The sequence below is a fragment of the Cololabis saira genome, chromosome 1 (genome assembly GCF_033807715.1).
Source record: "Cololabis saira isolate AMF1-May2022 chromosome 1, fColSai1.1, whole genome shotgun sequence".
Lineage (NCBI taxonomy): Eukaryota > Metazoa > Chordata > Actinopteri > Beloniformes > Belonidae > Cololabis > Cololabis saira.
In genome coordinates this window covers 48,653,881-48,681,640 of record NC_084587.1, presented here as the reverse complement: position 1 = coordinate 48,681,640, position 27,760 = coordinate 48,653,881, and the positions used below count along the sequence as shown (strand labels likewise).

Below are 27,760 nucleotides of genomic sequence, written 5' to 3'. Positions count from 1 at the left end.
AACCACAGGGATTGCCTGGGCATCCCCTCTACGTCATAGAGTGACGAGCAGAGATCCTGATCACGTGACGAGTGCCACGATCGGGTCCACCCGATTTGACTGCCCCATTGAATGAGGCGTTATCAGCACACTTAACGGTTAAATATGTTGTGCTTTTGAATGGTAAATATTAAAATAAACCGTACACAGGTACATTTACAACTCATATTGAATCACATTGAATCACCACGGAAAATAGTGGTGAGAGGTCGTGGTCATTTCACGGATTTTTGTGAAATCAGGTTGTTTGGAACTGAAGAGAATTGTGCACAATGTCAATAAAAAAACCCAGAAGGGTGTCAAATCACAGAAACTAGACAAGAAAAGAGCCCCCAGAAAACAGTGTTTTAATCTGTTGGCTGCAAAATGTTACCTCTGGTAGGATCCACTGACCGGGGATGAACCACCTCTGTGTACGCCACATCCGGCTCATTGGACATGATGCTGCTCTCTTCGTCACCTGCATCAAAATTCTCGTTAACCCTCTGAACCCTGAGCATTAGCTCAAATCATTTTACTCCTGAATCCATTCTTCCCTGTTAAGTCTGTCGAGCTTTAAATCATATGCGCCGTATGCTTTACTGCTTGGAGATGTTTCATACATTTTGAAAATCAATTTAAAATAGTAGAAGAAACCTTTCTGTAAACATTGATAGAAAGTAACTACAACTAATTAGTCAGTTCAGTGTCTTTAAGTGTGTCTTTAGTTTTGATAATTGTGTCACAATTTGTTTCGCTGTCCTCACGTTTTAGTTTCCAAATTTGTTATGGTCCTTTAGTCTTTTAAGCTGTTGCGGTAAGCAACTGTGAAAATAATCCATCAATCCATCAATCATCTATACCTGTCCCCAATTCTGTTCATAATGTTTATGGACAGAATTTCACAGCCAAGTTGAAGAAAAGCATCAGGTATAGTGGTCCAATAATTACATCTCTGCTTTTTGCAGATGATGTGATACTGTTGGCATCATTAAGCTACAATCTTCAGATGTCATTGGAATGATTAGCAGCCAAGTCTGAAGCAGCCTGGGTGCCAGAAAATGCTGAAATGTCCTGTCTGGGTTGAGAGTGAAGTGTTGCCTCAATTGGAGGACTCAAATTAACTCAGGGTCTTTTTTGTGAGTGGGAGAAGAATAGGGTGGGATGTTGACTGGTGGATTGGTGCAGTATTTGCAATAATGCAGACTCCATTGTGATAAAAAGAGCTGAGATGAGGCAAAAGGCAATACTCTTTGTTTACGGTTCAGTCTATGTTCCTCCCTTCACGTGTGATTACAAACTGGGAAGTGACCGAAATAACAAAATCACACATATAAGAGGCTAAAATGAACTTCTTCTGGAGAGTAGCTGGACTAGCATGATAAGTTAAGACATTTAGGAGGGACTCAGTCTGTGCACTAGGTACAATGTCTGCACCTGTACTGTTGGGTGATGTCACTTTATCCCACATATTTCATGGCATCACACAACTTGCCATACAGTCATTTTGGGATTGGACCTTCTTGTGAAACACAGTGTCACAGTGTCAACACTGAACTTCCCTTTTCACATGCTCATTCTTCCTATTTCAGTCAGTTTGCAGCTGTTACCATTTCTTCCATAACCGCCCCACCTATGTCAGAGATAGCTGTGCAGTGACATATAATGCTCTCCCTGCTAGTTACTCAAATGCTTATGTAGGCGTTTTGGAACCACATGTAATCCGCTCATTGAATCTGGCTGTTGCTGGAGCATTGACATCTATCCATGATGACAAAAGGTGTTGTCAGGGCTGTTAATCCCACTCAAGATCCAGTTCTTCTTGATGGAGGACGCTCCTAATGCCGGGTTTTTACAGTCCTGGTCAACCATATGATGAATACATGGTGGTAGCTTCTGTCACACTTGGTGACAAGCCAAGTGGCCCACCACCTCCAGTAAATCTGTATGAAGAGCAATTTTTTTCGAGAAAGGTGGTTGCAACTACAACAACTTTTGATGTAGTTTGGAGACATATTTAGTACTCACCCTCCACTATGGAAGGAGGACTTTGGTGGCACATAAAATGAACACTGGTGACGCTTCACCCATTACACTGAGCCCTTACAGGACATCCCCAGAAACACAGGCTGTCTTACAAGCCAAGGTAGAAAAGCTTCTACAACATGTGGCGATTGAGTAGTCCTGTCGCCCATGGTCAGGGCAGTAGTGCTTGTCAGGAAGAGAGATGGAACACATCAGTTTTTATGTGGACTTCACCACCGAAATGTGGTTACCATTAAGGATTCACACCCACTTCCTCGGATTGATGACACATTAGATAGGTTGTCAGGAGCTAAAGTTGTTAGCACAACCTAGCTGACAGTTGGTTACTGGTAAATCCTGCTTGACCCCGTTGATAAAGAAAGAAACAACATTTTCCCCAGGTTCTGTTTGTACTAGTTCTGCATCAAGCTCCTACTAGCTTTTAACGCCTGATGGATTTTGTTCTTCGTGGCTTACATTGGAGCATCTGCTTGATTTATTAACAACATTGTTCATTCATTGGTCATTTATAACATTTATCAAAACAGTAGTACAAGCGTAGCTCACCTGGTTCAGGTTTTCGCTCGCTCCACACACTCACTGAAGTGCTGTCCACCTTCACTGTGAAACACAAACAGAAACATTACAGCCTCAGTTCATGTGGCTGCCGAACAAAACTTTAATGAAGTCTTAAAAATTATTACACGTTTAGAATAGAGACACATACCTTAATAAGGGAAAACTAAATGTAAAGTCATGACAATTTGTTTTCAGAATCATTTGGAGGTTTTGGAAAATGCAATAACTTAAATTGTTTTTATTTTTAGTTGTTTAAATTTACCTGACACAGAAAATTATTTTCAGTGCCTAAACTTTATTCTGTTTCCAAAATATCAACACATTTAGAGTTTGGTTCCAGCAACACACTAAGTTGAAACTGTGAAAGGACTATTTACCATTGTTTTACATTACACTCTCTTTTAATTCCACTTTTAATCATTTGGTGCGGTTGAGGACCCAGATGCAGGAGACGAGGAGGCAGGAGTTCCAAACAAACGTGATTTATTTACTAAAAAAAAAGAAAATAAAAAAAACAACCAAAAACGCTGCTGAGCAGGTTTAAAAAAAAAACCAAGAGTTTAAACATGACAAAAAACACAAAAACCTGACATGGTACATGGAGGATGGAAACAGGACGGACCAACAAGGAGCAAGGGAAAGACAAAACAAGATGTACACAGAAGGCTTGGCGAGAGACAAGTGTACACAATCAGGGCAGATCAACAAGGGATGTCAAGACATAACTTAAACACAAGGAAGTTTCAACACGGGGTTTTAAAATAAAACAGGAACCTAAATACCAAAACTGTGAAAAAACCTAAAAACCATGACATGAACTCTGGTCTGAATGGTCGTTGTCATCTTTGGAAATTGAAACTGGTATCGTTTCTCACCTAAAGCTGACTCAGAGCCACCATCTCTCCATCCATGTGACATGCGCTTTTATTCAAGGAACCAGGTACCATTTCTGCACAGAGTTGATGTACACGTCCTCCTTGATTAACAACTTTTTATGTTACATTTCTGGTAGCGGCAGCGGCTTAATGCTGAGAGACAGTGGCTTTTGAAGGTACCTGACTGATACCAGTAACCAGTAACCAGTATATCCATATGGATGGTGTGAATAGTGGGCTAATTTAGTACAGAGTGGGCTTGGGCTTAAAGGGGCAAATGGCGTATACTGTAGGTGTCTAATGGAGAGCCCATGTGGAGAAAACAAGTGCTTATGAGATATAAATGTACTAAATGGGCTTAGGCTAACAAAGGTTCCGATGTGGTTTCAGTAAGATACCAAGTCCCACTTGGAGTCCCTATGACGAAACACAGGTATGGCCACCATGGAACCTCTGGACAAACCCACATGGGACCCATTTTGCAATTTCGTAGTCTACTTTTTGCTAAAAAGGGGCCCACAAAAAAAGGTGGCTGGGATTTATCAAACAGCCTTTGTATTTGGTGGAATTTATTTTTACCAATTTCTAACAGCCTCACTTGTCACACATTGCTGATTGCATAACTTCCAGAATGGTGTTATATAATTTTTTTAACTTGCATTTTCTTCACTTTTCTCCCTTTCTTTCTCTCCTTTTTTGGGATTGTTCGTGACTTCAATTTTCTTTTAGATGTATTCATACTTTGTATACACACTACCAATCAAAAGTGTGGACACACTTTGGACACATTTGTATGGGAAAGTGTGTCCAAACCTTTGACTGGTCGTATAAAAGTAAAATGAAGTTGGTCATTGTTTGAAGGAGATGAAAATGTATATTTTCAATTAATCAATTTTGTAATTGATAACTTTTGCCTTCAAACAGCCACTATAGAATTCTCTTTTTCAAACACAGTAGATTAAAAAAAAAAAATACTTCTGCCTATCAGTCCATCTTACTGCTAAATCATCTAAGCTTAAACTTAGTATAAGTAACAAGAAATCTACCAGGCAGCTGCAGCTGATCCAGAACGAGCCGCCAGAGTCCTTACAAACACCAGGAAACTGGACCACATTACACCGGTCATGAAATCACTACACTGGTTACCAGTGAGTCAAAGGATAGAGTTTAAAATCTTCCTGCTGGTCTACAAAGCACTGAATGGTCTTGGACCAAAATACATGCTGGATGTGTTAGTTCCTATGAAGCTCCCAGACCCCTGAGGTTCATCTGGATCTGTTAGTTCCTATGAAGCTCCCAGACCCCTGAGGTTCATCTGGATCTGGTTTGTTGTGGTTCCAGAACCAGAACCAAGCAAGGTGAGGCAGCGTTCAGTTATTCTGCTCCTCACCGGTGGAACAAACTTCCTGTAGACCTGAGGTCTGCTGCAACTGTAGATCCTTTAAATCAGGGTTAAAAACATTACTGTTTACTCAAGCGTACTCCTAAATTAAATACTTACCTGCTGTACTCTACTGCCCTTATTCTTAACAACTTTTGCTTTTTATTATTTTACTTCTTTTCTTATAATTTTATTCATAATTTCATTTAATTCACTGTCTAATTATGTCTTGCCGCTTTTAATGTCGATGTAAAGCACTTTGAATTACCTTGTGTTGAATTGTGCTATATAAATAAACTTGCCTTGCCTTGCTTGTGTGTAAAGTTGCACGTCATGCAGATTTGTATCTCTGCACCTTTGTATAAGGTGGTGACATGTCAATTAGGGGGTTACAGCTTACATTTGTCTTCACATAGACGTCTTTGTCACTCCTTGTTACATGTTCTGCACTTTGTGTTTATGTCCTCTTCTTCAGTACGTGACCCACAGGCATAAAAATAATTTTAGCCTCAACTGACATTAAAGTGATATTGTATCATATATATTGTGTCATATTCTGATGAAACCTGGTAAATGCACTGAATGACTTTTAAAAAGAGGTATACATTATTTAATGTCTGTAAGATAATACATAATCAAATTAATTTGATGTAATCAGGAAAACACAGTAAAATAAGTACTAACTTTTCATCTGCCAAAAGCTGGAACTAAGCAAAAGGTTCCATAGCACGTCCCCTCATCTTGGCCCTCCAAGGTAGACTTGGTGTTATTAAAACGAAACTAGTATCAGAGGAAGATTTCCCTCCACATTTGGTCCACAATTAAGTTCTCTGCGTTCTCAAACACAATGGGTTCTTAAATCAGCAACGGCTGCACAGTAGATTCTGGGAAAAACAACTTCCCAGTTGGTAATGTAATCTCACACACAAACATACGGCTTGCACCAATGCTTTTGTGATTAATTTCCTCCACATGCTGCATGCATTCAAAGTTGCCTTGCCTGAAACAAAATAAGACCCACTCTGCACAATAACTCCAGCTTTATCAGCATCGATGCTTCCCTCTTCCACGCCTCACCCACACCCACCAAATTCCTGCAGCATGCACCATAACAGCGTAGGAAACCTCTTGAAAACTCCATTGTTTTAACTTTTCAAGGAAGTCTCAGTTGTGTGCATTAACCTTTCAGGAAATGAATGGACTTCATGTTATGTGGACCTTCTTGCTTTGGATTTGAGCTGAGGATGGTGGTGCTTTTCAACTCATAGCAAATAAAATCATGCATGATAGTATAGTAATATACGACGGAGTATTAGGGCCAAACTAAGACAAAAAAAAATTATTGGAAATTACGAGAATAAAGTCATAATAGAATGAGAATAAAGTCGTAAAATTACGAGAATAAAGTCATAATGTTGCGAGAATAAAGTCGTAATAGAATAAAGTCGTAATATTATGAGAATAAAGTCGTAATATGAGAATAAAGTCGTAATATTATGAGAATAAAGTCGTAATATTACAAGAATAAAGTAGTAATATTACGAGAATATAGTCGTAACATTACAAGAATAAAGTCGTAAAATTACGAGAATAAAGTCGTAACATTACGAGAATAAAGTCGTAATTTATGAGAATAAAGTCGTAATATTATGAGAATATAATTTACGAGAACTCTAACAGGAAGAGCAGTCTTCTCCCTCTGTTAAAATGAGGAATATTGAGCATCTTGTGAAGTTATATTTTTATATTTATAATATATTTAATATTACGACTTTATTCTCAAAATATTACGACTTTATTCTCGTAATATTATGACTTTATTCTCGTAATTTTACGACTTTATTCTCATATTATTATGACTTTATTCTCGTAATTTCCATTTTTTTTTGTCTTAGTTTGGACCTAATACTCCGTTGTAGTAATATGATAGTTACAAAAAGTTATTTTTTTTTCAGTAATCGAACCTTGGTTGGAAAAAAAGAATGAATGGTACTGACACACCTCTAAATAAAACCAGCATCTTTATTCTACGAGTCTTTCTTCTAATCAGTCCAAGGATCAACCAAAAATATATACACACATTTCCTGTGGTGGTATATACAAATCAACGTAAACATGCTTAGCTCAAAACATGTAAATTATAAACAGAGCAATACAACAATGAATAAGACATGCAGTTGCACAGACATGACAAAGACACAGCAGACAAAGGCAGCATTAAAATCCATCACGACTGCAAGAGGAGGGGAGAGAGAGCAGTGGGTCCTGATTATAAAATACAACATCATTGAAAACTAAAATACCCCTCATTTTTACTGAGAAAGAGTCGGTGCAGGAGGTGTCAGAATCTTGCAAGACTGCATCATGAACAGGATTATTGTCTCTGCAGTTTGTCTCCAAAAGTCTTTTTCTTACAGCTTCCTTTCTCTCCAAAGTAGTGGAAATAACCACTCCTGCCACTGTTGGCTGTCTCTAAACTGTTGCTGGGATACTGTAGCTGCTCCTGTTGCTGAAGTCAGCAGGGAGGGACGCCATGCTACCTCGCATCCCATTGGTCACTCTCCCCTCCTTGCCATCAAAGTACACGGCTGGGTCTGGAAGAAGATGATAATGTCCTCTCTAAGCACGTTACAGCAATTGACAAAAAGCACGATCAGCTATGATTTCACTTGACTGCCTGCAAATGCTGTATTCTAAAAGCATCTTCCTACTTCTACTTCTGCTACACATGCTTAAAAATAAGTTACATGCACACACAAAAAAGGCAGAAAGACAGAGACAATGCAATCAAACACAGTCACACTGTGGATGCACGTAAACAGGACATTTGCACTTGGAGGAAGCACAGGTAGTGACAAAAACACAGAAATGTTGTTTAAGTGTATATAACCTCTGCATGCATTTTCAGAGCATGGGTTATTATTATTATTATTAAGTAAGGGAGAAAAAAGTAAAACCAAGCTACCTGTGGCTGTGTCATAAACCTCTGTGTCGTGAGTTAGAGTCACTGTTAATGTGTCATCTGATTTAGGGCTCAAAGGCTTTCTGAGAAATAGTGAAAATAAAATTAGATCTGGACAGGCAACAGTGAGGTAATCCAAAAACACCAAACACCTAAGATAAATCCACATGAATGCTTTTACAAGTATGCAGATGGCTTTGCATGTTTTAGCTGTTGTAGTTGTTTCTTTATATTCATGATGGAAACAGTTCAGCATTTATTCTTTGCATTGCATGACAATCTCATGTACAATTTTTTTTTTTTTGGGCTATTTTTTCCCTTTTCGACCTCGCTAATCTGACTTGATTTGTTAAAGATGCAGAGAAAACAATTCTGCCACAACTTCAAAAGGGACATGGAGAGGTAAAATCTGTCAAAGTGAATCTGAAGGAGCACTTTTTAGGTTTGTAACCTTTATCGCGATCAAGGCCACAAGCTAGAATGGATCTTTGAAAAAAGTGACATCTTGATACGACTGGAGTTTTCCATTAGTGCTTCTAAAAAAATGGATAACATCTCTTCGCTTCTCTTTGAGAGAAAAAGCAAAACTACAGTTGGCTGCTTACAAAGTGGATTGGATATGTTTCTTCTTAGCTACTATGGATGCTGAAAAAGTGTGAGAAAAGATCCCTATTTGTCTTCTTCACCCACCCCTTTACATGGTGAATCACGTGAAGTTTTGGTTAATTTGCCTGCGTTGTTATTAAGGCACCACCAAAATTAAAATTATAGTTTCAGAATTCTTCTGAAAGTTCATTGACTTATGTTTGGGAATGGGATCCCTGCCTAATAGACCTGGTTGGCCTGGAATTGCACTGTAAAACGTACTATAAAATGTGCCAGCCTGGATCACTTTTGTGAATAATACGTATAAAATTACAACTATTAGTCACACACCCCTATGAAGACCACTGCCTATCACCTCTGTCAGTTAGAAGTTAGCCAGCCCACTATTCCAGGTACGTGCATCATGGAATAGGTGCCAAAGAAACCAAGAAACCAACAAAGAAAGAGGGGCTCATCTAAGGAAGATATATATATATATATATATATATATATATATATATGTAATTTTTGTTTTTTCTTAATGGGTCAAATAAGAATTCATATGCTAAAATACCAAAGTCAAACAACAGCATAAATATAACATGCAAAACAACCTGCATAGTTGTTGAAATATAAATAACCCACACCAAACTCTACCACAGAGCCATAACCATCCGATAAAGTTCTGCACTCCATCTCTAGTTTCTATAACATCTGTCACATTCAGAAGTAACAAATAGTCAAGCCAACTCACACTGACAATTCAGCAGGTCTTTCTCTTTTGCCTATAATAAAAAAGGAGAAGTAAGAAGGGAGGGGCAGGTGGGGGTGGAGGGTTGGCTTTTATTTATAGAGATATGCAGCCTGAGTTGCTGGAGGACTGTAGGTCTCTCTACCTCTCTTGGATCTGTAGTACAGCACACAGCCCATCATCAGCAGTAATGAGACCAGCAGCAGACACGATCCCACGATCAGACCTTTCTTCCACATCGCCATACGAACTAGAAAGAGAAACAAACAGGATTGGGACCAGTGTTGGCTAAGGGTGGGCAAAAATATCTGTATGGCAATATTTTATTAAAGAAAAATTGTAAAAATCGATTGCAATACCTTGCCAGCTGATTTGATATGGATATTCAAAATTTGAATATAGGTTTTTTTATATTTATATTATTTTTTATAAATATATATAAATATATATATATATATATATATATATATATATATATATATATATATATATATATATATATATATATATATATATATATATTATATATATATATTTATTTATTTAATTTTTTTTTTCAAATAATAAATCATGTTTCAGATGGGTTGTAAATCCAGTACGACTTTATTGTATACATGGGCTTACATGACATTGTTAATGTTAATTTTATATTATGTAATTATATTATGAAAATTTGAATTACATTGTTTTGACTCAGTTTGTCCCATGAATTATCACTATAATCTGATGTACGTGCAACTCAGATATTAAGATGCATAATGACTTTTACAGTTTTCAGTGAACTATGTATAACAACACAATATATTGCAAAATTTGGATATCGCAATATCGTATCGTGAACCAAGTATCGTGATGTGTATCGTGCCATAAGGTCCTTGGTAATACCCACCCCTAGTGTTGGCACATACAAAAAACCAAATTATCAGACAGAGAACCCAAAACGATCATATTTCCGCTAAAATTATAATTTGCTCAACAATGGCGGATGAGAAATGAGTTTGCTCAGGGTATGCAGGGGGGGATTAAGGAGGTGTGTCTGTGTGAGAGAGGAAATAAGGATGAAAGAGATAAAACGTGACTTTAAAAACCAGATCAATTACAACCAAATTAATCTGCTGAAACTGATTCCAAATATGACTAATAGTGAATAACAGTCGTGAAGAAATTATTCCCTTTTTGAGAGGCATTGTGAAATTATCGTACACTTCCTGCTATTGATGGTACAGAGGTTGAAATCATCTTACAAACATGATAATTATCGTACACCTGACAACACTGGTTGGAACAGTGAGTGACAAAGCAGATCAACACTACTTCTGCTGCGTAATCTCCAAAAATGTAAATGACAGTCAGTCAATTCAGTGGTGGATAACTTTGGTCCAGGCTGCAGTGCTGTTTGAACAATTTGGAAACCTTTAGGGAATTTACATTTTTCTGCATGAATTTGACCTTAAATTAAATTTGCAGGTAAAGAAAAAAAAAAAGAAAAATGGGACAAATCTATACTTTGTAACTTATTTGACTAAATGAAGTGACCCAACCCTATATGTTGGACTCAAAAGTGCGTGAGCTTAAACCAAACAATATGCAAATATTTTGGGATTTTGAAATATATGCAAGTAGAAATTTAGAAAAAGCTAAAGGTTTTACACATTTTCAGGCCCGACATAACAAATACTGAAATGCTTCTGGAAACTATAGCTTTGGTTGGCCATTCCGACAACAGGTAACACTAACACCTAAACAGACCTCATATACAATATAGATGCTAGATAGATTATATTGCATTGCAAAAATTTCTTTTAAGTTAAAGATCTAAAATTAGTCTCACCATTGATGTAAAGTCGGTCACTTCGGACTGGGATGTTGGCATAGTTGACAGCCTCACAGCTGTAGTTTCCACTGTGCAGTTGGGACAGATAAGGGATCTGGTGAACCTGGAATTGGTTGTTGGTTATGGTGACATTCAGTGGCCTCTGATCACCATCGCGGTACCACTTAAAGGTGATGGGCGGTGTGCCTTCAACCCGACACATGAGGTAGAGATCATGTCCCTCAGCGATGTCTGCTGGAACTGGAATTACTTCCAGACTTGGCTTGGACAAAGGCACTGGGGAAGGAAAATGACATAAGATTAGTCCATCCATCCATCGTCTGCCGCTTATCCGTTCCCGGGTCGCGGGGGCAGCAGCCTCAACAGAGAGGCCCAGACTTCCTTCACCCCAGACACTTCCTCCAGCTCCTCCGAGGGGAGTCCGAGGCGTTCCCAGGCCAGCCGAGAGACATAGTCTCTCCAGCGTGTCCTGGGTCTTCCCCGGGGTCTCCTCCCGGTGGGACATGCCTGGAACACCTCCCTAGGGAGGCGTCCAGGAGGCATCCGATACAGATGCCCAGCTGACTCCTCTCAATGTGAAGGAGCAGCGGCTCGACTCCGCGCTCCTCCCAGGTGACCGAACTCCTCACCCTATCTCTAAGGGAGCGTCCAGCCACCCTGCGGAGGAAACTCATCTCGGCCGCTTGTATCCGCGATCTTGTCCTTTCGGTCACTACCCAAAGTTCATGACCATAGGTGAGGGTAGGGGCGTAGATTGACCAGTAAATAGAGAGCTTCGCCTTTCGATTCAGCTCCTTCTTCACCACGACGGTCCGGTACATCGACCGCATAACTGCGGACGCTGCACCGATCCGTCCGTCAATCTCACGCTCCATCGTTCCCTCACTCGTGAACAAGATCCCGAGATACTTGAACTCCTCCACCTGAGGCAGGACTTCTCCACCCACCCGGAGAAGGCACGCCACCCTTTCCCGGTGGAGAACCATGGCCTCGGTTTTGGAGGTGCTGATTCTCATCCCTGCCGCGTCGCACTCGGCCTCAAAACGCCCCAGCACATGCTGAAGGTCCCGGTCCGATGAAGCCAACAGGACAACGTCATCTGCAAAAAGCAGAGACGAAATCCTGTGGTTCCCAAACCGGATCCCCTCCGGCCCCTGGCTGCGCCTAGAAATCCTGTCCATAAAAATTATGAACAGGACCGGTGACAAAGGGCAGCCCTGCCGGAGTCCAACATGCACCAGGAACAAGTCTGACTTACTGCCGGCAATGCGAACCAGACTCCTGCTCCGATCATACAGAGACAGGACAGCCCTTAATAGAGGGCCCCGGACTCCGTACTCACCGAGCACCCCCCACAGAATGGCACGAGGGACACGGTCAAATGCCTTCTCCAGATCCACAAAGCACATGTAGACTGGTTGGGCAAATTCCCATGAACCCTCGAGCACCCTGCGGAGGGTGTAGAGCTGGTCCAGTGTTCCGCGACCGGGACGAAAACCGCATTGTTCCTCCTGAATCCGAGGTTCAACTATCGGCCGTATTCTCCTCTCCAGTACCCTGGCGTAGACTTTCCCGGGGAGGCGGAGAAGTGTGATCCCCCTATAGTTGGAACACACTCTCCGGTCCCCCTTTTTAAACAGAGGGACCACCACCCCGGTTTGCCACCCCAACGGTACTGTCCCCTTCCTCCATGCGATGTCACAGAGGCGTGTCAACCAAGACAGCCCTACGACATCCAGAGACTTGAGGTACTCAGGGCGAATCTCATCCACCCCCGGTGCCCGGCCCCCGAGGAGCTTATGAACCACCTCGGTGACCTCGGCTTGGGTGATGGATGAGCACGCCCCAGAGTCCCCACTCTCTGCTTCCTCAGTGGAAGGCATGTCAGTCGGGTTGAGGAGATCCTCGAAGTATTCCTTCCACCGTCCAACAATGTCCCCAGTCGAGGTCAACAGCTCCCCACCCACACCGTAAACGGTGCCAGCAGAGTACTGCTTCCCCCTTCTGAGGCGCCGAACCGTCCTCCAGAATTTCCTCAAGGCCGACCGAAAGTCTTCCTCCATGGCCTCCCCGAACTCCTCCCAGACCCGGGTTTTTGCCTCCAGGACCGCCCGAGCCGCAGCTCGCTTGGCCTGCCGGTACCTATCTACTGCGTCAGGAGTCCCACCGGCCAACATAGCCCGGTAAGACTCCTTCTTCAGTCTGACGGCATCCTGTACTTCCGGTGTCCACCACCGGGTTCTAGGATTGCCGCCACGACAGGCACCAGAGACCTTGCGACCACAACTTCGAGCCGCCGCGTCGACAATGGAGGCAGAGAACATGGTCCACTCAGACTCAATGTCCCCTGCCTCCCCCGGGATCTGAGAGAAGCTCTCCCGGAGGTGGGAGTTGAAGATGTCCCTGACAGAGGGCTCGGCCAGACGTTCCCAACAGACCCTCACAATCCGTTTGGGTCTGCCCGGTCTGTCCAACCTCCTCCTCCGCCAGCGCATCCAACTCACCACCAGGTGGTGATCAGTTGACAGCTCAGCCCCTCTCTTCACCCGAGTGTCCAAGACATGCGGCCGAATGTCAGATGAAACGACAACAAAGTCGATCATTGACCTCCGGCCTCGGGTGGGGACATAAGATTAGTCAACTAATAAAAACAAAAATTTAATCTGACATCATAATTGATTTAAAAAGTGCTTTAAAATAACGATTTGAAATTGATCTGTTTCAGCCATCAAATAAAATGCTGCATGTAGCATAAACCTGACATTTCTCTTCACCCAGAGAAACCACAGAAACCTGTTTAAGATTTCCAAAACAGTTCAGGCTGAGATGGAGATTTACCTTTAATAAAAAACTAGAACATCAGTATTGGTGAAATCCAAACATAAATCATTTAGAGTTGAATATTTACCAATGACAGTTGCGTTGAGACCTTTACTAGACACAGGCTTCTTTCCATTAGTCGCCTCACACCTATAACTGTTTATTTCTTCTACATTGTTAATGGTGAGTGGAAAGGCAGCTCCTCGTCGGGGCTGGGAGACTGTGGTTTGGTTGATTTGTTCAAACTTCCTCCACAAGCTGTAGGTAATGGGCAAGCTGCCATTCTCCGACTGACAGTAGATCGTGAAGGGGCTTCCCAAGATCAACCAATCAGAGGCTGAGATTTTTGGAATTGAGACAGAAACTAATGAGAGAAGAAAGAAAAAACGAATTATTAATTACCAGGCATCAATGAAGTAAAAATAAAAATAAAAGCAACATAAGTGAAATTATTTTTTACTCAGAATGTTTAATTTAGAATCATTGATATTATTTATATCTTCAGTTTACTATATCACAATTATTGATATACTCATTTAAATGAGTTCAAATAAATTCAGAATTTTCTAACAGTTATCAGTAAAATCCTCCTCATTACTGTTCAGGTTATCTATATATTCATGAAAAAAGATCACAATTTACCAAGTAAAGAAGCTAATAAAATGTTGCAATAAATGTAATTTTTTTTGTAAATACATGTTGCTGGATTATAATTTTGAGGAAGGAAGAAAATGGTGCTATTCTCACAAACTGTTTTTGTGATTATTTCATACTGCTGTACTTTCAATGCTTGACATTAAATGTACTCCTTTTGGGGGTGTGGAAATGACCTTTAAGAACAATTTTTAATGTAAGTGTACAAAACCTGTATATAGCTATCACAGAGCAATATGAAAAATGATCTTTAGTAGAGTTTATCGGATCCAGATTCTCTATTAGCTTTTTTTGTGTCTATCCAGTATTTTCGATATTTCCCCAATGAACTATCAGGCTTCTACACTTCTACATGGTCATGAGGTGGAATGTGGATGCTGAAATATTATTAAGTACTTAAGTACATATTATTTCCCAGCATCTAATGAAGCAGCTTACCTTTGGGACGTATGGTCAGGGTTTTACTTTCTTTCACAATGCCTCTTGCTTCCACTATACATGTATAATTATACTCATTTTGCAGGGCACTTCCAGCAAATTCTCCATTCCCTTTGTGGATCATGTTTTCGTGTGGAAGAAGACGGTATATCAACTCGTTTTTGTCAAGTCTCTCGGAGGCCACTCGTTCACTTTGGCAGGTTAACTGCATTGGATCTTTTTGAAAGACCTCCGTAGGAGACATTGTTAGAGTGGGCACTGAGAACAGCTCTGTGGACAGATCAACACCACACATCAAATTGTTATGTGCACAAACATTGTTATCAAGAATGTGAATGCCTACACAGTCATATGCAGCAATTACTACCGTCCTTTGTAAACTTGTTTTGTTGTCTAAAGATGAAAAATACAATTCATAGGATCATACTGCCCCCCTCCTTGAATCAAAACCTTATCATGGTGGAAGGGTATCTGTCCTTGAATTATACCAGGGGCCATGTTGTTCACTGGGACTGGAACTCATAAATCTGTACTGTTCAGACCCATAGAAACCCCCCTCATTCCACAACCAGGACTAAAACCACACATGTCCTCTTGAATCCGAGGCTAGACTAACTGACCGTCCCTACTCTCCAGTACCACCTGCATAGACCGAACCAGGGAGGCCGAGGAGTATGATGCCTCTGTAGTTGGAGCAAACCCTCCAGTCCCCACTTCTTAAAGAAGGTTACCCCTAGGCCAGTCTGCCAATCCAGAGGCACTGTCTCCAATGCCACGCAATGTTGTAAAGGTATGTTAACCAAGACGGCCTCACAACATCCAGAGCCTGATGGAACGGTAGGATCTCATTCACCTCCGGCCGCAAGATGATCCAATCCCCGAGTCCCTGGACTCAGCTTCCTCATAGGAAGGAGAGTCGGTGGGATTAAAGAGGTGATCAAAGTATTCCTTACACTGACTCACAATGCTCCATGTCAAGCTCAGCAGAGGTCAGAGGTCAAGATCTCATTCTCCTTGGCCTCTCCAAAGTCCTCCCACAACTGAGTTGTTGCCTCAGTGACCACCTAAGGTGTATTCCACTTGACCTGTTACTACCTATCAGCTCCCCCTGGGGTCCCTGGTGCCAGTTGCACATATGGATACCCTTGTGCTTGAACATAGTGTTTATGAACAATATCTGATGAGCACAAAAGTCCAATAACAGAGCACCACTCAGGTTCAGATCAGGGAGACTGTTCCACCCAGTGACAACCTTCCAGAGTCATTTTCCATGTGAGCACTGAAGTTCCCCCAGCAGACAGAGGGAGTCCTCAACAGGGTCACTCTCCTGCACCCCATCCAAGGAGTCCAAAAAGTGTGGGTGCAGTGTCTGCTGTTTGGTACATAAGCACAAACCCTTCCCCCCACCCAAAGGCGAAGGGAGGCTACCCTCAAATCAACAATAAGGTACCGAGCTGAGGGTCAATAAGTATACCCACCCCTGCATGGTGCAACTCACAGTGGGCAACTCCAGAGTTGTACAAAGTCCAAGCCCTCTCAAAGAGACTGGTTGTTCAACTGGATTATATCTAGCTGTAACCTCTGCACCTCATGCACCGGGTTATGCTCCTTCCCCACCAGAGAGGTAATGTTCCACATCCTGCAAGTCATCTACTGTAGCAAGGGTCTCCACCTTTGGCCAGCACCCAGCTTACGATGCACCCGATGGATGATGCACCCATGCAGAGGGGGAACTTTCTGGGCTTTGCTCAGCCAGGCCCCATGGGTGCAAGCCAACCCACCAGGTGAGCGAGCCCCGGCTCCAGACCAGGCACCAAAGTGAGGCCCATGTCTGGGCAAGGAAAATGGGGAACTATGTTATTATATGGGTTTAATAACCCTTTCTGGATTCATTTGCAGCAAACAATTGCTTCTCTACAAGCATTGGTTATGCCCTTTTCTGTTGGTATTAAATTAACGCAGATCATAATTCTCAAGGCAAGCAAGCCACCCAAATGTGTGGTTTAATAGAAGCCTCCACACCTGCTAATGACCAGTTAATTAAGGGCCAGGGCACTTGATCTAATCCTATTAAATCCTATGGAAGCAGTAATGAGGTACCCATTAATGTCGACATGTTTGTTTTGATTAATTTTGTTAAACAAACATTACCACTCTGAAAGAACTGTATATGCAGTTGTTTGTGTGAGGCTGAATTTGCATCATAGTCAAATCCACCATGATCAGATGGCAAACCACACAAACTAACACACGTAGGAGGAAAGTAGAGGGTACTAACTGTTGCACATGACTCTATGTGCAATATGAAGAGTCAGAAAAAACTAAAAGTGGTATGCAGGTTCTAGTGATGCACAGAAGGGTCCTGCTTATTATTATTGTTTATTACTTAATAACTTGAATCCACGAAATTGACATTTAGCATGTCCACTCACCAGTCACTGACACCGTGTCCTTATCAGCTTTCACAACCTTTCTCACTTTTAATTTGCACACAAAGTTAAGGTCCGGGGCCGTTGCCTGTGCAATTCCGCTGTAGCTGATAGATGTCGTTCCCTTGCTGAGTATTTTGTCATTCTGGATCAGGAGGAGCTCCGTATTTTCAGAGCTGCGCAGACCGTTTTTGACTGTGCAGGTGATATTGAGAGGGTCTCCTTCATAAATGTTGTTTTTAGGGGTGATCTCCAGACTTGGATGGATGGGAATCTCTAGAGATAAAAAAAATGATGTCTTGGGGACATTTCAATACCAGGAATTGTCATAAAACTGGGGAAAAATAGCTCACCTGTGACCTCAACGTTGGCCGTGTTACTTTCCTCTGAATTGAAGGAGCCCGGCGTAACGGAGATAGTGTAGGTACAGCGAATTCTATGAGTCCCAGAACCGCTAGGGTAAAACTTGACCCATGCTGTGTTAGACTTCGGATCCGTCTGGTCAATCATTTTATCGTTATCATAGAAGTAGAAGACAATTTTGCCATTCTCACCCGGCGCTGTACACCAGGCCGATATCTCTTCCCCTTCAGTCATGTAAGTCTTGTTTAGGTGTAGAACAGGTTTTGATATTCCTGAAAGAAGAGTGCTCATGTGAGAGAGAAAAAAACCCCCAGAACAAAAAAAAAACAAAAAAAAAAACATTTTATTGTTGCAATTCTGGGACTTTTTAACATTTATGATGAGTTGGCAAAAAAGACTTTAGGATATAATGATTTGTTTAATTTCATTTTACATTTTTACACATATTCCGCTATTTTTAATCAATATGTGAACTTTAAAGCCTCAGCACATTCAAATGATGACTGACAAAAAAATGAAAATGAACCCACCTGTCACTTTGAGGGCTTGGAAGTTGCTGTTTTTAGACTTGCCCATGATGTCAATCTTGCACTTGTAGTTGCCATTGTTGGAGACTCTGACCTCAGGCAGTTGGTACAAGAAATCCTCTGAAGAGCTGGTGGTCTTGAAGTAGACCATCTCATTGTCCTTGTATATGGTGTAATTTCGAGTCAGCACCTCTGACCCCTCAGTGTTAACCGTTGCTTTGCATCTCAAAGTGACATTGGTGTTCCGATGCACTTCACTCTCGGGCTCGATGGACAGCTCGACGGAATCAATATCGAAAACTGGAATGAGAGTTTAAACAATAAAGTCAGACCATTTTCACAATGATATTACTTTGCTGTGAAAAGCTGTGGTGTTAATCCAGGAAAGTAAAGGAGGGACATTTATTTAGCTCTCTCAATGGGAAAAAGAACCCATGCCTCTTCCTTTATCCCTATTTGACAACAGAGCCAGAAGGAAAAATTGTTAATCTGAGGGGAGTTCAGGAGCAAACGTTTTGTCAAACCAAAAACTGTGCAAAAAAATAAGTTTACAATAAGGATGTGTGTAAATTAAATATTGATTTTATGGATCTGGACCAATGTTGGGCAAAAATGCATTAATAGTAATGCACTAAAGCAATAATGTTTCATTACTTAAGTCAGTTAAAGCATTACTTTGACTGACTTTTATGAGTAAAGTTTACGATACGAGTCATGATGTGCTGCAAGATGTAGCACTAACATCAACGACTCCTAATAAATTAACTGGAAAGTTGGAGAAAGTAACAGTCACATTCTCTATCTCACATTTTTCCTGTCTCAAGAGAGGCAACTCAGGCAAAGTGGGCAAATGAGTTGTTGCTAGGGCAACAACATATAAACGGTTCTGAACGCAGGCATCTCTGCTCTTTTTGTTAACTTTTACAAAGCAGAAGTGCTGACCAACTCAACCTTTGCGTCCATCTGAAAATTAACATGAATCAGCAAATTTGGTTTAATTATCTTAAGCCCACAAATTCCAGCTTCTCTAAACAACTTTTCAGAGTTCAAAGGTATTAAAAAAAATATATTTTTTTTAGATGAAAAAATACACATAAAAGTACATTCAAATCTTTCTCTGTTCCTTCTTTATATTAGTTCTGATTCTGAGTGTAGAATGAACACTAATAACCTCCATTATTAGCCTCTATCAGCGTTAGTTCCAGTTTTAAATAACTGCTGCGACCACAAGCAAGTTCTCAAACAGGCCGCATGTCTATTCAGGGTCAATTAAAAATGTTCTGCTTTTACAGTAATTATAATCAGCTCAACCCACTTTCCTAAGACAAACCCTCGCAGGTCTTCAGGTTTAAAAAGAATAATCTCTTTCATTATAAGTAACTATTTTCATGCCATGGATATGCTTTAATTGAACATGACTTGTCCTCCATGAGGGGTTTCTTCCCAAAGACTAAGTATTGTGAAACAGAGATGGTTTATTCTCTTGCTGTTGTATCTGGAAATGTGCAGCCAAATCTTGGACCTGAAGTTCAAACTCTTTTGATTTTAAATCACAGTCCGGTTCTTAAAATAGTCCACATAAATGTGTGGAATTTGATGCCCAAAATGGACTTGATTCATATACGGTTTGTTCAACTAAAGGCAAGAGGCTTGAGAAACATGTATATTTAACCCATTAAGCTCCATCTTATTTCCAATAATCATTCGGTTCCCTGCAGTCGGGTCCTCTAACTGGGGGGAACCCCAGTTTCTCCCACTCACCCAAATAACAAATGTCAAAAAATTCAACACAATGTTCTACATAAGTATAGTGGTATTTGTGATTTTTGTAATGACCTAATCAACCAATACACTACAGCGGCTGTAGGAACCACTTAATTTGATAATTAAAAAAAAAAACAACCCCCCTCAAACATCTGCAAATCATTATAAAGACTGATTTTAAACATTTTAAAAAGAAAACCTTTTGTTTTCAGCAAAATCTTTCAATTTGGGGTAGAATAGAATTGATTTAAGATGTCAAAGAGCCTTGGTCATATTTCGATGAAAGCTTTACTCATATTAAGAACAAACATGACTCTTTGACGATTCAGGGATTATCCATGGTTCGTCAACTTTCATCTTTCATTAGTGAATGCATTGTAGCATGGACGAAAGCACGATCAACAGGTCTCCGTGACGACCGGCTCACCTTTAGAGAGTTAAGAAACAAATACCTCCAAAAGAAAAGTCTGAATGGCCTAAATGACCCCAAATGGTTTTCAAAACTCAAATAAAATTCCTCCCCAGTCAGTGATAAATCTCAGCCCTTGCCTGGTTACATTGGAAATGGTTGGAGAGAAACATGAAATAATTTTTCATTGAGATTTTTATCAGCTCTGGCTTTTCAATAATTTATTCTGTCACTGCAGACACTTGTCGTAGCCGAGCTCCTGCTGCATGCAGCCAGTGCTCCTTCAGTTATCAGCCCTTTATGGTTGGCAAAGAACAAAAAGCACTTTAATGTCTAGACTCAAAAACAGGACGAGACCCAGATTTTACTGATCCTATTGACTTTAGAGCAGAACATTAATTAGATAATGAAATTCCCAAGATTTAGCTTCCACTTCCTCATTTTGAAAGGGGAAACCTTTATAGTTTAAGTAACTGTACAGGGCATTCTTCAGACTTTCTATCTTATATAAGAATTTAGAACAGTGGTGTCAAATTCCAGTCCTCGAAGCCTACTGTCCAATATGTTTTAGATGTTCATGCTTCAAAACACCTTATAAAAACAACTGCGTCATTAAGAGACTTGTGCAAAACTTGATGACAAGCCGCTGATGAGGATCAGGTTCATCTGAGTGAGTTTGATCTATTGATGCAGGGAAACATCTAAAACATGTAGTGTGTGCCCTCAATGACTTGAACTCTACACCTGTGTTTAAGAGGGTCTTCATATTCAATTTGAGGATTCTTTAGATTTAGGTATTCTGTTATCAACATGTCAATCAAGGTTCAGGGAAAAACATGGTACTATCACAGGAGCATTAAAAGTAGTAAATGACATTAGTTCCTGCTATCGATAGAAAGTAACATTGTACTTCTCTTTTTTATTGAACTATCGAAAGCATTTGACTTTGTGGACCATCTAATAATGAAACAGTCTTTGTAATATAAGGTTCTCAAAACAAGCAGTCGCTTGGTTCTGCAATTATCTTTCTGATGAAACTCAAAATGTCGTGTGTGTGATCTCCATTCTGTTTGGTCATATACAAAGGGTGTGCCACAGGGCTGTACTCTTAGCCCACTTCTATTCAACAGTTTGTATAAATATTGTGAGGCTCTGTGACCAAAGCAAATTATGACTTCTACTTATGCTTATTAACTCTTGTGCAAAAAAAACTGTCAACCTCTGACTCACCACTGTGAACTATATTCCCAGCTTGGATGGCCTGAACTGGTAATTATTGGCCCTTTTGCACTAGTATCGCTTCTCCTCGGTTCTACCCGCCACGGCCCCGTTTTGCGCTTTTGCATTCGGGCTGAGACGGGTAGAGCCGCTCCAAGCCGATACTATTTCTGTAACCATTCTGGCGAGGTTCAATCTCAGGGCTGAGCCAGGACTATTTCTGACGTCACCACCCTCCGCGCCACTGATTGGTCGGGGGCGGGGCCGTCAAACGTTTGAATCAGGAAGCGGGAGTCAGAGCGAGAGCGACCCGCAGCTCGCGGCGATTTTATTATAAAGCGCAAAACGTCTGTTTGGTGATCCAACTCTGAGGTGCAGATGTTCATAAACCTGGTGACTGACGAGAGAATTAAAAAAGGGATGTAGACGGGCTGTTTTACTCTCAGCCGCTCGCGGCTCCAGCTGATTTCTCATCAGCGCCGACACGAACAAAGCGGTTGCGCAATCGAGTACGTCACAGCAGCTTCACCCCAACCTGCCCACTTCTCCCCTGGCTGTGGAAAAACAAACTAGTAGAGGCGGGTAAAGGCGTGACGAGCCGGGTCGGGCTCAGTAAGTCCTAGTGCAAAAGTGCCATATTTTAGACTAATTTACTTAAGGCTTCCTTGGTCTGCCTTGTCCTACCTGAGTGTGTATATCTTCAACAAAAGTCTAATCGTCCTGATGTTTTTAGTGTCTTCAGGACTTGGAGTGAAAGGGCTTTCCAGAATTTTCGTCATTTAGACTAGAAATGTTTACAAAACGATCTCTTTCAATAATTTTGAATTGATTTTGAAAGAGACTGAGCTGCAATCGCTGACCTGTCCTTCCCTTTAGTTCCTTTTTTCATATTGGTGGAATTTGATTTATGTCCTCCGTATTTATTGTAACTTTTTAACGTTAACTCTTGACCTAGTGGTATCTTGCTGCTGCTTATTAGCGAAATAGTGAATAAATATAATTACGATTTAATTTCTACGCTACATTTCACAATTTAGAGAGGTGGGGGTTGTTTGAAACAAATACCTTTTTCCACAGAATTGATGGCCTTTGGTTTTGATCTATCTTCATACAGTAAGTACTATTTTTATGTTGAAAGAGCTGGCTAAATCGTAGCTGACCCCAGCATCAGGCCGTTGTCTGGAGTCAACAAGAGGACAGACAGACAGACACCTGCTAGCTCATCAAATGAAACTTGAAATGTTGGTTCCCTATTTTTCTCTGGCCTTTCTCCACCCTGGCGCACAGAAACACTGTTTAAGTCAAGTCAGATTTATTTATATAGATTCCTACAACCTCCTGCATGGAAGCGTAATATTATTTAACATCTCTCATCACAACCAAAAGGTCTAACAAATTATTTATCAGATGTCAATTTTCAGCTTGAAATGAAGGCCAATGAGAGGAGATGACTCTTCAGCAAAGACTTAAATCAAGCAACATTTTTTTGAAGTTTTTATTTGTGACGGTGATCTGTTCCAAAGAACTGGACCAGCGATCAAAACAGTTCTGTCACCTCTGTTTTTATGTCTAGTTCTGGCAACATCGAGGAGCATCTGGCTGGAAGACCAGAGCCCTCTGACAGGAGTATAAACATGAATAAGACGGAGCAGATACTCTGGTGCCAATCAATTTAAAACCTTAAAACCAACCAGTAATATCTCAAAATCTACCCTAAAAGGAACAGCAGCCATTCAATCTGTAGCCAAATTTGCTGCACCCAAATTCAATGTTCACCTCCGTCCTTCATCGTTCCCTTTCTTTTCACATCTGAGACTAACATGGGAGTCCTGCCCCTCCCACACCACACCGATAACAACCACTAGTTTTTGCATTTGTTCTCTATATTTAATGTTGGACTAAACATCATGAGAGGGTTCATTATCAGTGACCAATGTGACACCTGGCTGCTCTTTATGATAAATGTTTTCAATACACATGCAGTTATCAATTATAATTTTCTGCCCTTTTTTAAAAGTATGCAGCTAGAATATCTACAACTCCAAACACGTGAATGCTCTCCCAGTCCCCAGAGCCTGAAACCAATCATCAGTCATGTGCATCCAGATGAAAACTGCACATAAATATTTTAAAATTCATTTTTCTTTTCAGCACCTGTTCCCAAGTCTAATGTGCGATAGCAACGTAAAGCATGCATGAAAGGGCAGCTTGTTGGTTTTCCACACTATCACGTGAAACAGAAAGAATCAAGCCCGTTCACTACATTGCACATATTGACGTGTGTCAGAGACACGCTGCTGTTGCGTCTCAGACCGGGTCATTATGAGACAGTAAACACACGCTAGAAAGACAGGAAAAGCACTTTGCTGGACAAAGAGGTCACTCAGGGGATGGATCACGGTTTCAGAGTGCACTGAATCTGGCCTCCGCCCTGAATCCTTCAGCGGGAACCAACAAGGCCCATGATGAAAAGATTCAGTCCAGGCTCACTTGCAGACAAATGTGATGAACCTGAATATTTCCATGTTATCTGGATGCTTATTGATATTTTGTTCTGTTCAGATCTGCTAATAAAATATGAAATAAGAATCAGAAAAAGGGTCCAAGAAATGGTCTTTGGATAAAATGTTTAGGTCTATTTTTTCATTTTACTGTAACAATTCCTCAATAGAAGATAACTTGGCTAACAGCTCCCAAGCACATGCTTCAGAAAAGCATAAAGGAAATGGCAACTATGAAGAGAGGACAGTCTCTACTGTGAAATGGGTCAGGAACCTCCGTTCCTGGCCATCGCCACTGGTACAGAATGTACCAAACCAATCGCGACAGACTGGGGGCGGGTTTAGTGCTCAGACTCATAAATAAATATCTAAGAACCACTTTTCAAAACAACCAAGCAGAAGTGTTAAAAAAACTTTGGATAAACAAGTTTTTACTGCAAAACCAGGCATCTGCCAGAACTTCCCGTCTACTGCAAGACTTTATGGATTTTTTTATGGATTGTCCCTTTGTGTGCTTCATTTCTCTGGTTGGTGACGGTAAAATGGCACCCAAGCAGTTTCTTCTTTGTTCGTTACCGCCCTCTGGGAATATAAGTCGCCTCCAAAGGAACTGAATTCATTCTTAAAATCAATAAGCAAAAGAATTGTGATAGTTTTCCAGGCTCTTTTTTTCTTTAGCCCATTCATCCTAGAATACCCTCACATTTTAACTTTCATTTACACAAGATTCTAAATAAATGGCTTTTAATTAAATTGAGACATTCAATCAATGTAGTATCTATTACAATACAAGTTGTCTAGGCGCTTTCCAGAGACCCAAAGCGTGAGGTAGAGTCAGATAAACTGGAATAAACTGGACTAAAGTTTTAAGAAACTTTAATGTGAAAAAATGTCAAGCAAAATACTACTTAAATTTTAAGTTTTCTGAGGTTTATTCTTAAAATGTTCATATTCTAAGTTGCTTCTTGCTTGGCTGTTTCAAAGGATCTTAAACTCACCTATTTTCATTTACTGTGGATCTAAAAATGAAAAAGTGAATTATTGATATTTCATTTATGCAGAGAAGCTTCGTGTGGCGGTGAAGTTCTTGTTTTTCTAGATTTTTTTCTTGTAAAAGAGCGCATCCTCCACTTGTCCAAATGTTACTTAAATCACCTGATGGGGAAAAAAATTATCTCCTTTAACCTGGTGCATTTTTTGTCTTGTTGATTTGAGCCAAAATGTGTGATGTCCACATTTGTTTACGCCAGGTCTTCGGAGGTTAGGGAAACCTACTAAGTGAAAATAAACCCAGTAGAGCTCCTCAGAAATCCCTTTGACCTCCACCCTGGCCCTGCTGACGGCGGCCCGGCCCGGTGCACCGGCCGACAGCAGACGTGGACTGACTCAGATGTTCCATCACTATCCGGCTCCGGAGAGCAGGGAGGCGTGTGAACGCCGATCACCAACATGTTCTCAACACTTTCCACCACAACTTTTCCACCACTGCAGACGCCAGCGATGGCCGGGCTCTGATAACAGCCAGAACTCTTTCCACTCCCGGAACAAGTGTCTGTGGGGCCTTTCCAGGGTTTTTAAAATACAATTACATTTCCCTGATTGAAAGCACATAGTGACACTCACAGGACACAAGTACATTTCTTTTTATAAACTTGCACTTTATAAACTCTTTACCATCGCAGGTGAAATCTGTGCGAGCTGAATCAGTCAACGGTTTCCCAGACAAATCTAATCCTGATATCTGACTGATCTTGGATGGTACTTACAGTTCTGTGCGTTCCCCGCGCTCCCTGAGTGGAAGTCTTTGAGAGAAGCAAAAAAAAGAAGCAGGTTAGTGTCAAATGAAGCATTATTATCCTCCGTATAGGTGAGATCCCGTCATGAGGGCGACAGGTGGGGGGTCTTACAGCTGCACAGGGCTGCGGAGGTGAGCAGGAGCAGGACGCCCATGTTGTCCCAGAAAGCCCTGGTCCTGCTGGCTGGCCGGTCCTGGAGCTGCACAAACGCGTGACTGCGCTGCCTGGCGGCTGTTTGTGTGTGAGTGTGTGTCTGCGGGGCAGATCTGGCCCTGGTGGGCGGGAGCGCGGTCTAAGATGGTGCCTTACCTCAGCCACTCAGCGGTGAGCCAGCGGGGACGGTTATCACCCCAAGCAGCCATCAGCTTGGCTTAATTTGACAGGAAGTGAGTGTTGTTTCCTCAGGATGTTCATACCGCCCAACTCTTTGGTGCCGTGGAATGTTCTCCTCATGCGCTGCATTCAGAGTGTGTGTGACGGCGGTCACATACTGCTGAATAGCTCGGGCTTCAGCGGTCAGGCCCGCGACCCCTGACCTCTGCTGGCAGGACCCGAGCAAGGGAAGAGAAAAATATTCTTTGTGTTGGAAAGCACTTATCTCAAGGAAAGATAATAGTGTGAATCAGCTATAAAACACAATATTATATGACATAAATCTTACGTGACTCCGAAACCGGGACTTTCTCCAGAGACAAAGGTGGAAATAATGGACAGGTGTGATTCATTCAGTCTGAGTCATCAAGTCACATTCATTCAGTCTGAGAGGTCAGAATTATTTTTTATTAAATAAGATAAAAGAAACAATTCTAAGAAAGCTGAGACGCTGTTTAAAATAAAAATGAAATTTGAATGAAATGGTGACGATTACATGCTGAAAGTAAAACATTTCTTAAAGAACATAAGTCATTTAGGTCTTTAAAAAGTTGCAATGAGTTGAAGTTGACTCCGGTGTAGGGCTGTTCGATTTTGCCCAAAAATAAAATCTCGATTTTTTTTCTCTCAAAATCCGATTTTCGATTACGATTATTTTGTGAATTGACAAAAGGCAAAGAAATGATTTCAAATATGCTGTTTTTTTATTGAACATTTGCCCCATTTTGCTTTAAGTGCAAACGTTGCTCTTATTAAACCAAAAATGAATGAATAAAGTGCAAAACTCTGTAAAATAAGTTGAAAAAAAGTTTTAAAAAATATAATAAAATATAAAGTTTTATCTCTGAAAAAAAAAAATCAGCAAATCAGCACTTGCAAACATACAGTAAGTTATATTTCCAATTAAATAAAACAAGACATTTTCTAATTAAACTAAACTGGGTCTTTGCATGAAAAAAGTGAAAAATCGATTTTACGATTTTCACGTTTTAACATCGTTCTAATTACATAATCGCGATTACGATTTAAAATCGATTAATCGAACAGCCCTACTCCGGTGTAGCATCTCCTGTTCTTCTCAAAACAGTTCACACCGTAAATGTCTGCAAAACACGGAGAGAACAATGTTGTGTTATTGTCGTTTGATATAAGAAGTTTAATTCAGTTTTATTCAGCTTTATTTATATTGCACCATACAGTGATAAAATGCCATCTTTGGGTGCTTCAGCAATACAGTCTCACTCCTAATTAGTCCGACAGATAAACAGCTGATAAAATAAACAGAAAACAAAAAGCTTGTATCCAAACCTTCTTGGTTCCTGAGCAAGCAGCAGAAGACTGTGGACAGGATGGAAGTGAGCTGCTCAACAGACCTGGATCTTCTTTGTCGCCTCGTTTGTTTCACGATGTGCCAAATATTTTCAGTTGTTCAAAAGTGTCGGCGGGCCGGATCTCTACC

General features: G+C 41.0%; 1 protein-coding gene across 5 annotated transcripts in view; it reads right to left on the bottom strand.

Annotated features, from left to right (window-relative positions):
* The window catches only part of pecam1b (platelet and endothelial cell adhesion molecule 1b), a 35,198-nt gene extending 9,008 nt beyond the window's left edge, over window positions 1-26,190 (bottom strand). The window contains exons 1-13 of one of the 5 annotated variants that reach the window (XM_061725040.1): window positions 26,041-26,190; window positions 25,900-25,935; window positions 18,245-18,541; window positions 17,705-17,986; window positions 17,355-17,627; window positions 14,923-15,192; window positions 13,919-14,194; window positions 11,008-11,286; window positions 9,322-9,426; window positions 9,180-9,210; window positions 7,844-7,923; window positions 2,611-2,664; window positions 413-499 (exon numbers count right to left, since the gene is read on the bottom strand). In XM_061725040.1, coding sequence (XP_061581024.1) covers window positions 413-499; window positions 2,611-2,664; window positions 7,844-7,923; window positions 9,180-9,210; window positions 9,322-9,426; window positions 11,008-11,286; window positions 13,919-14,194; window positions 14,923-15,192; window positions 17,355-17,627; window positions 17,705-17,986; window positions 18,245-18,541; window positions 25,900-25,935; window positions 26,041-26,083 — 2,113 coding nt within the window. In that variant the 5' untranslated portion in view covers window positions 26,084-26,190. Of the gene's footprint in view, window positions 1-412; window positions 500-2,610; window positions 2,665-6,882; window positions 7,473-7,843; window positions 7,924-9,179; window positions 9,211-9,321; window positions 9,427-11,007; window positions 11,287-13,918; window positions 14,195-14,922; window positions 15,193-17,354; window positions 17,628-17,704; window positions 17,987-18,244; window positions 18,542-25,899; window positions 25,936-26,040 lie in introns of those variants that run through there. The other 4 variants (XM_061725059.1, XM_061725050.1, XM_061725076.1 and 1 more) reach the window with 4 other exon arrangements.
* Between the last annotated feature and the right edge of the window lie 1,570 nt (window positions 26,191-27,760).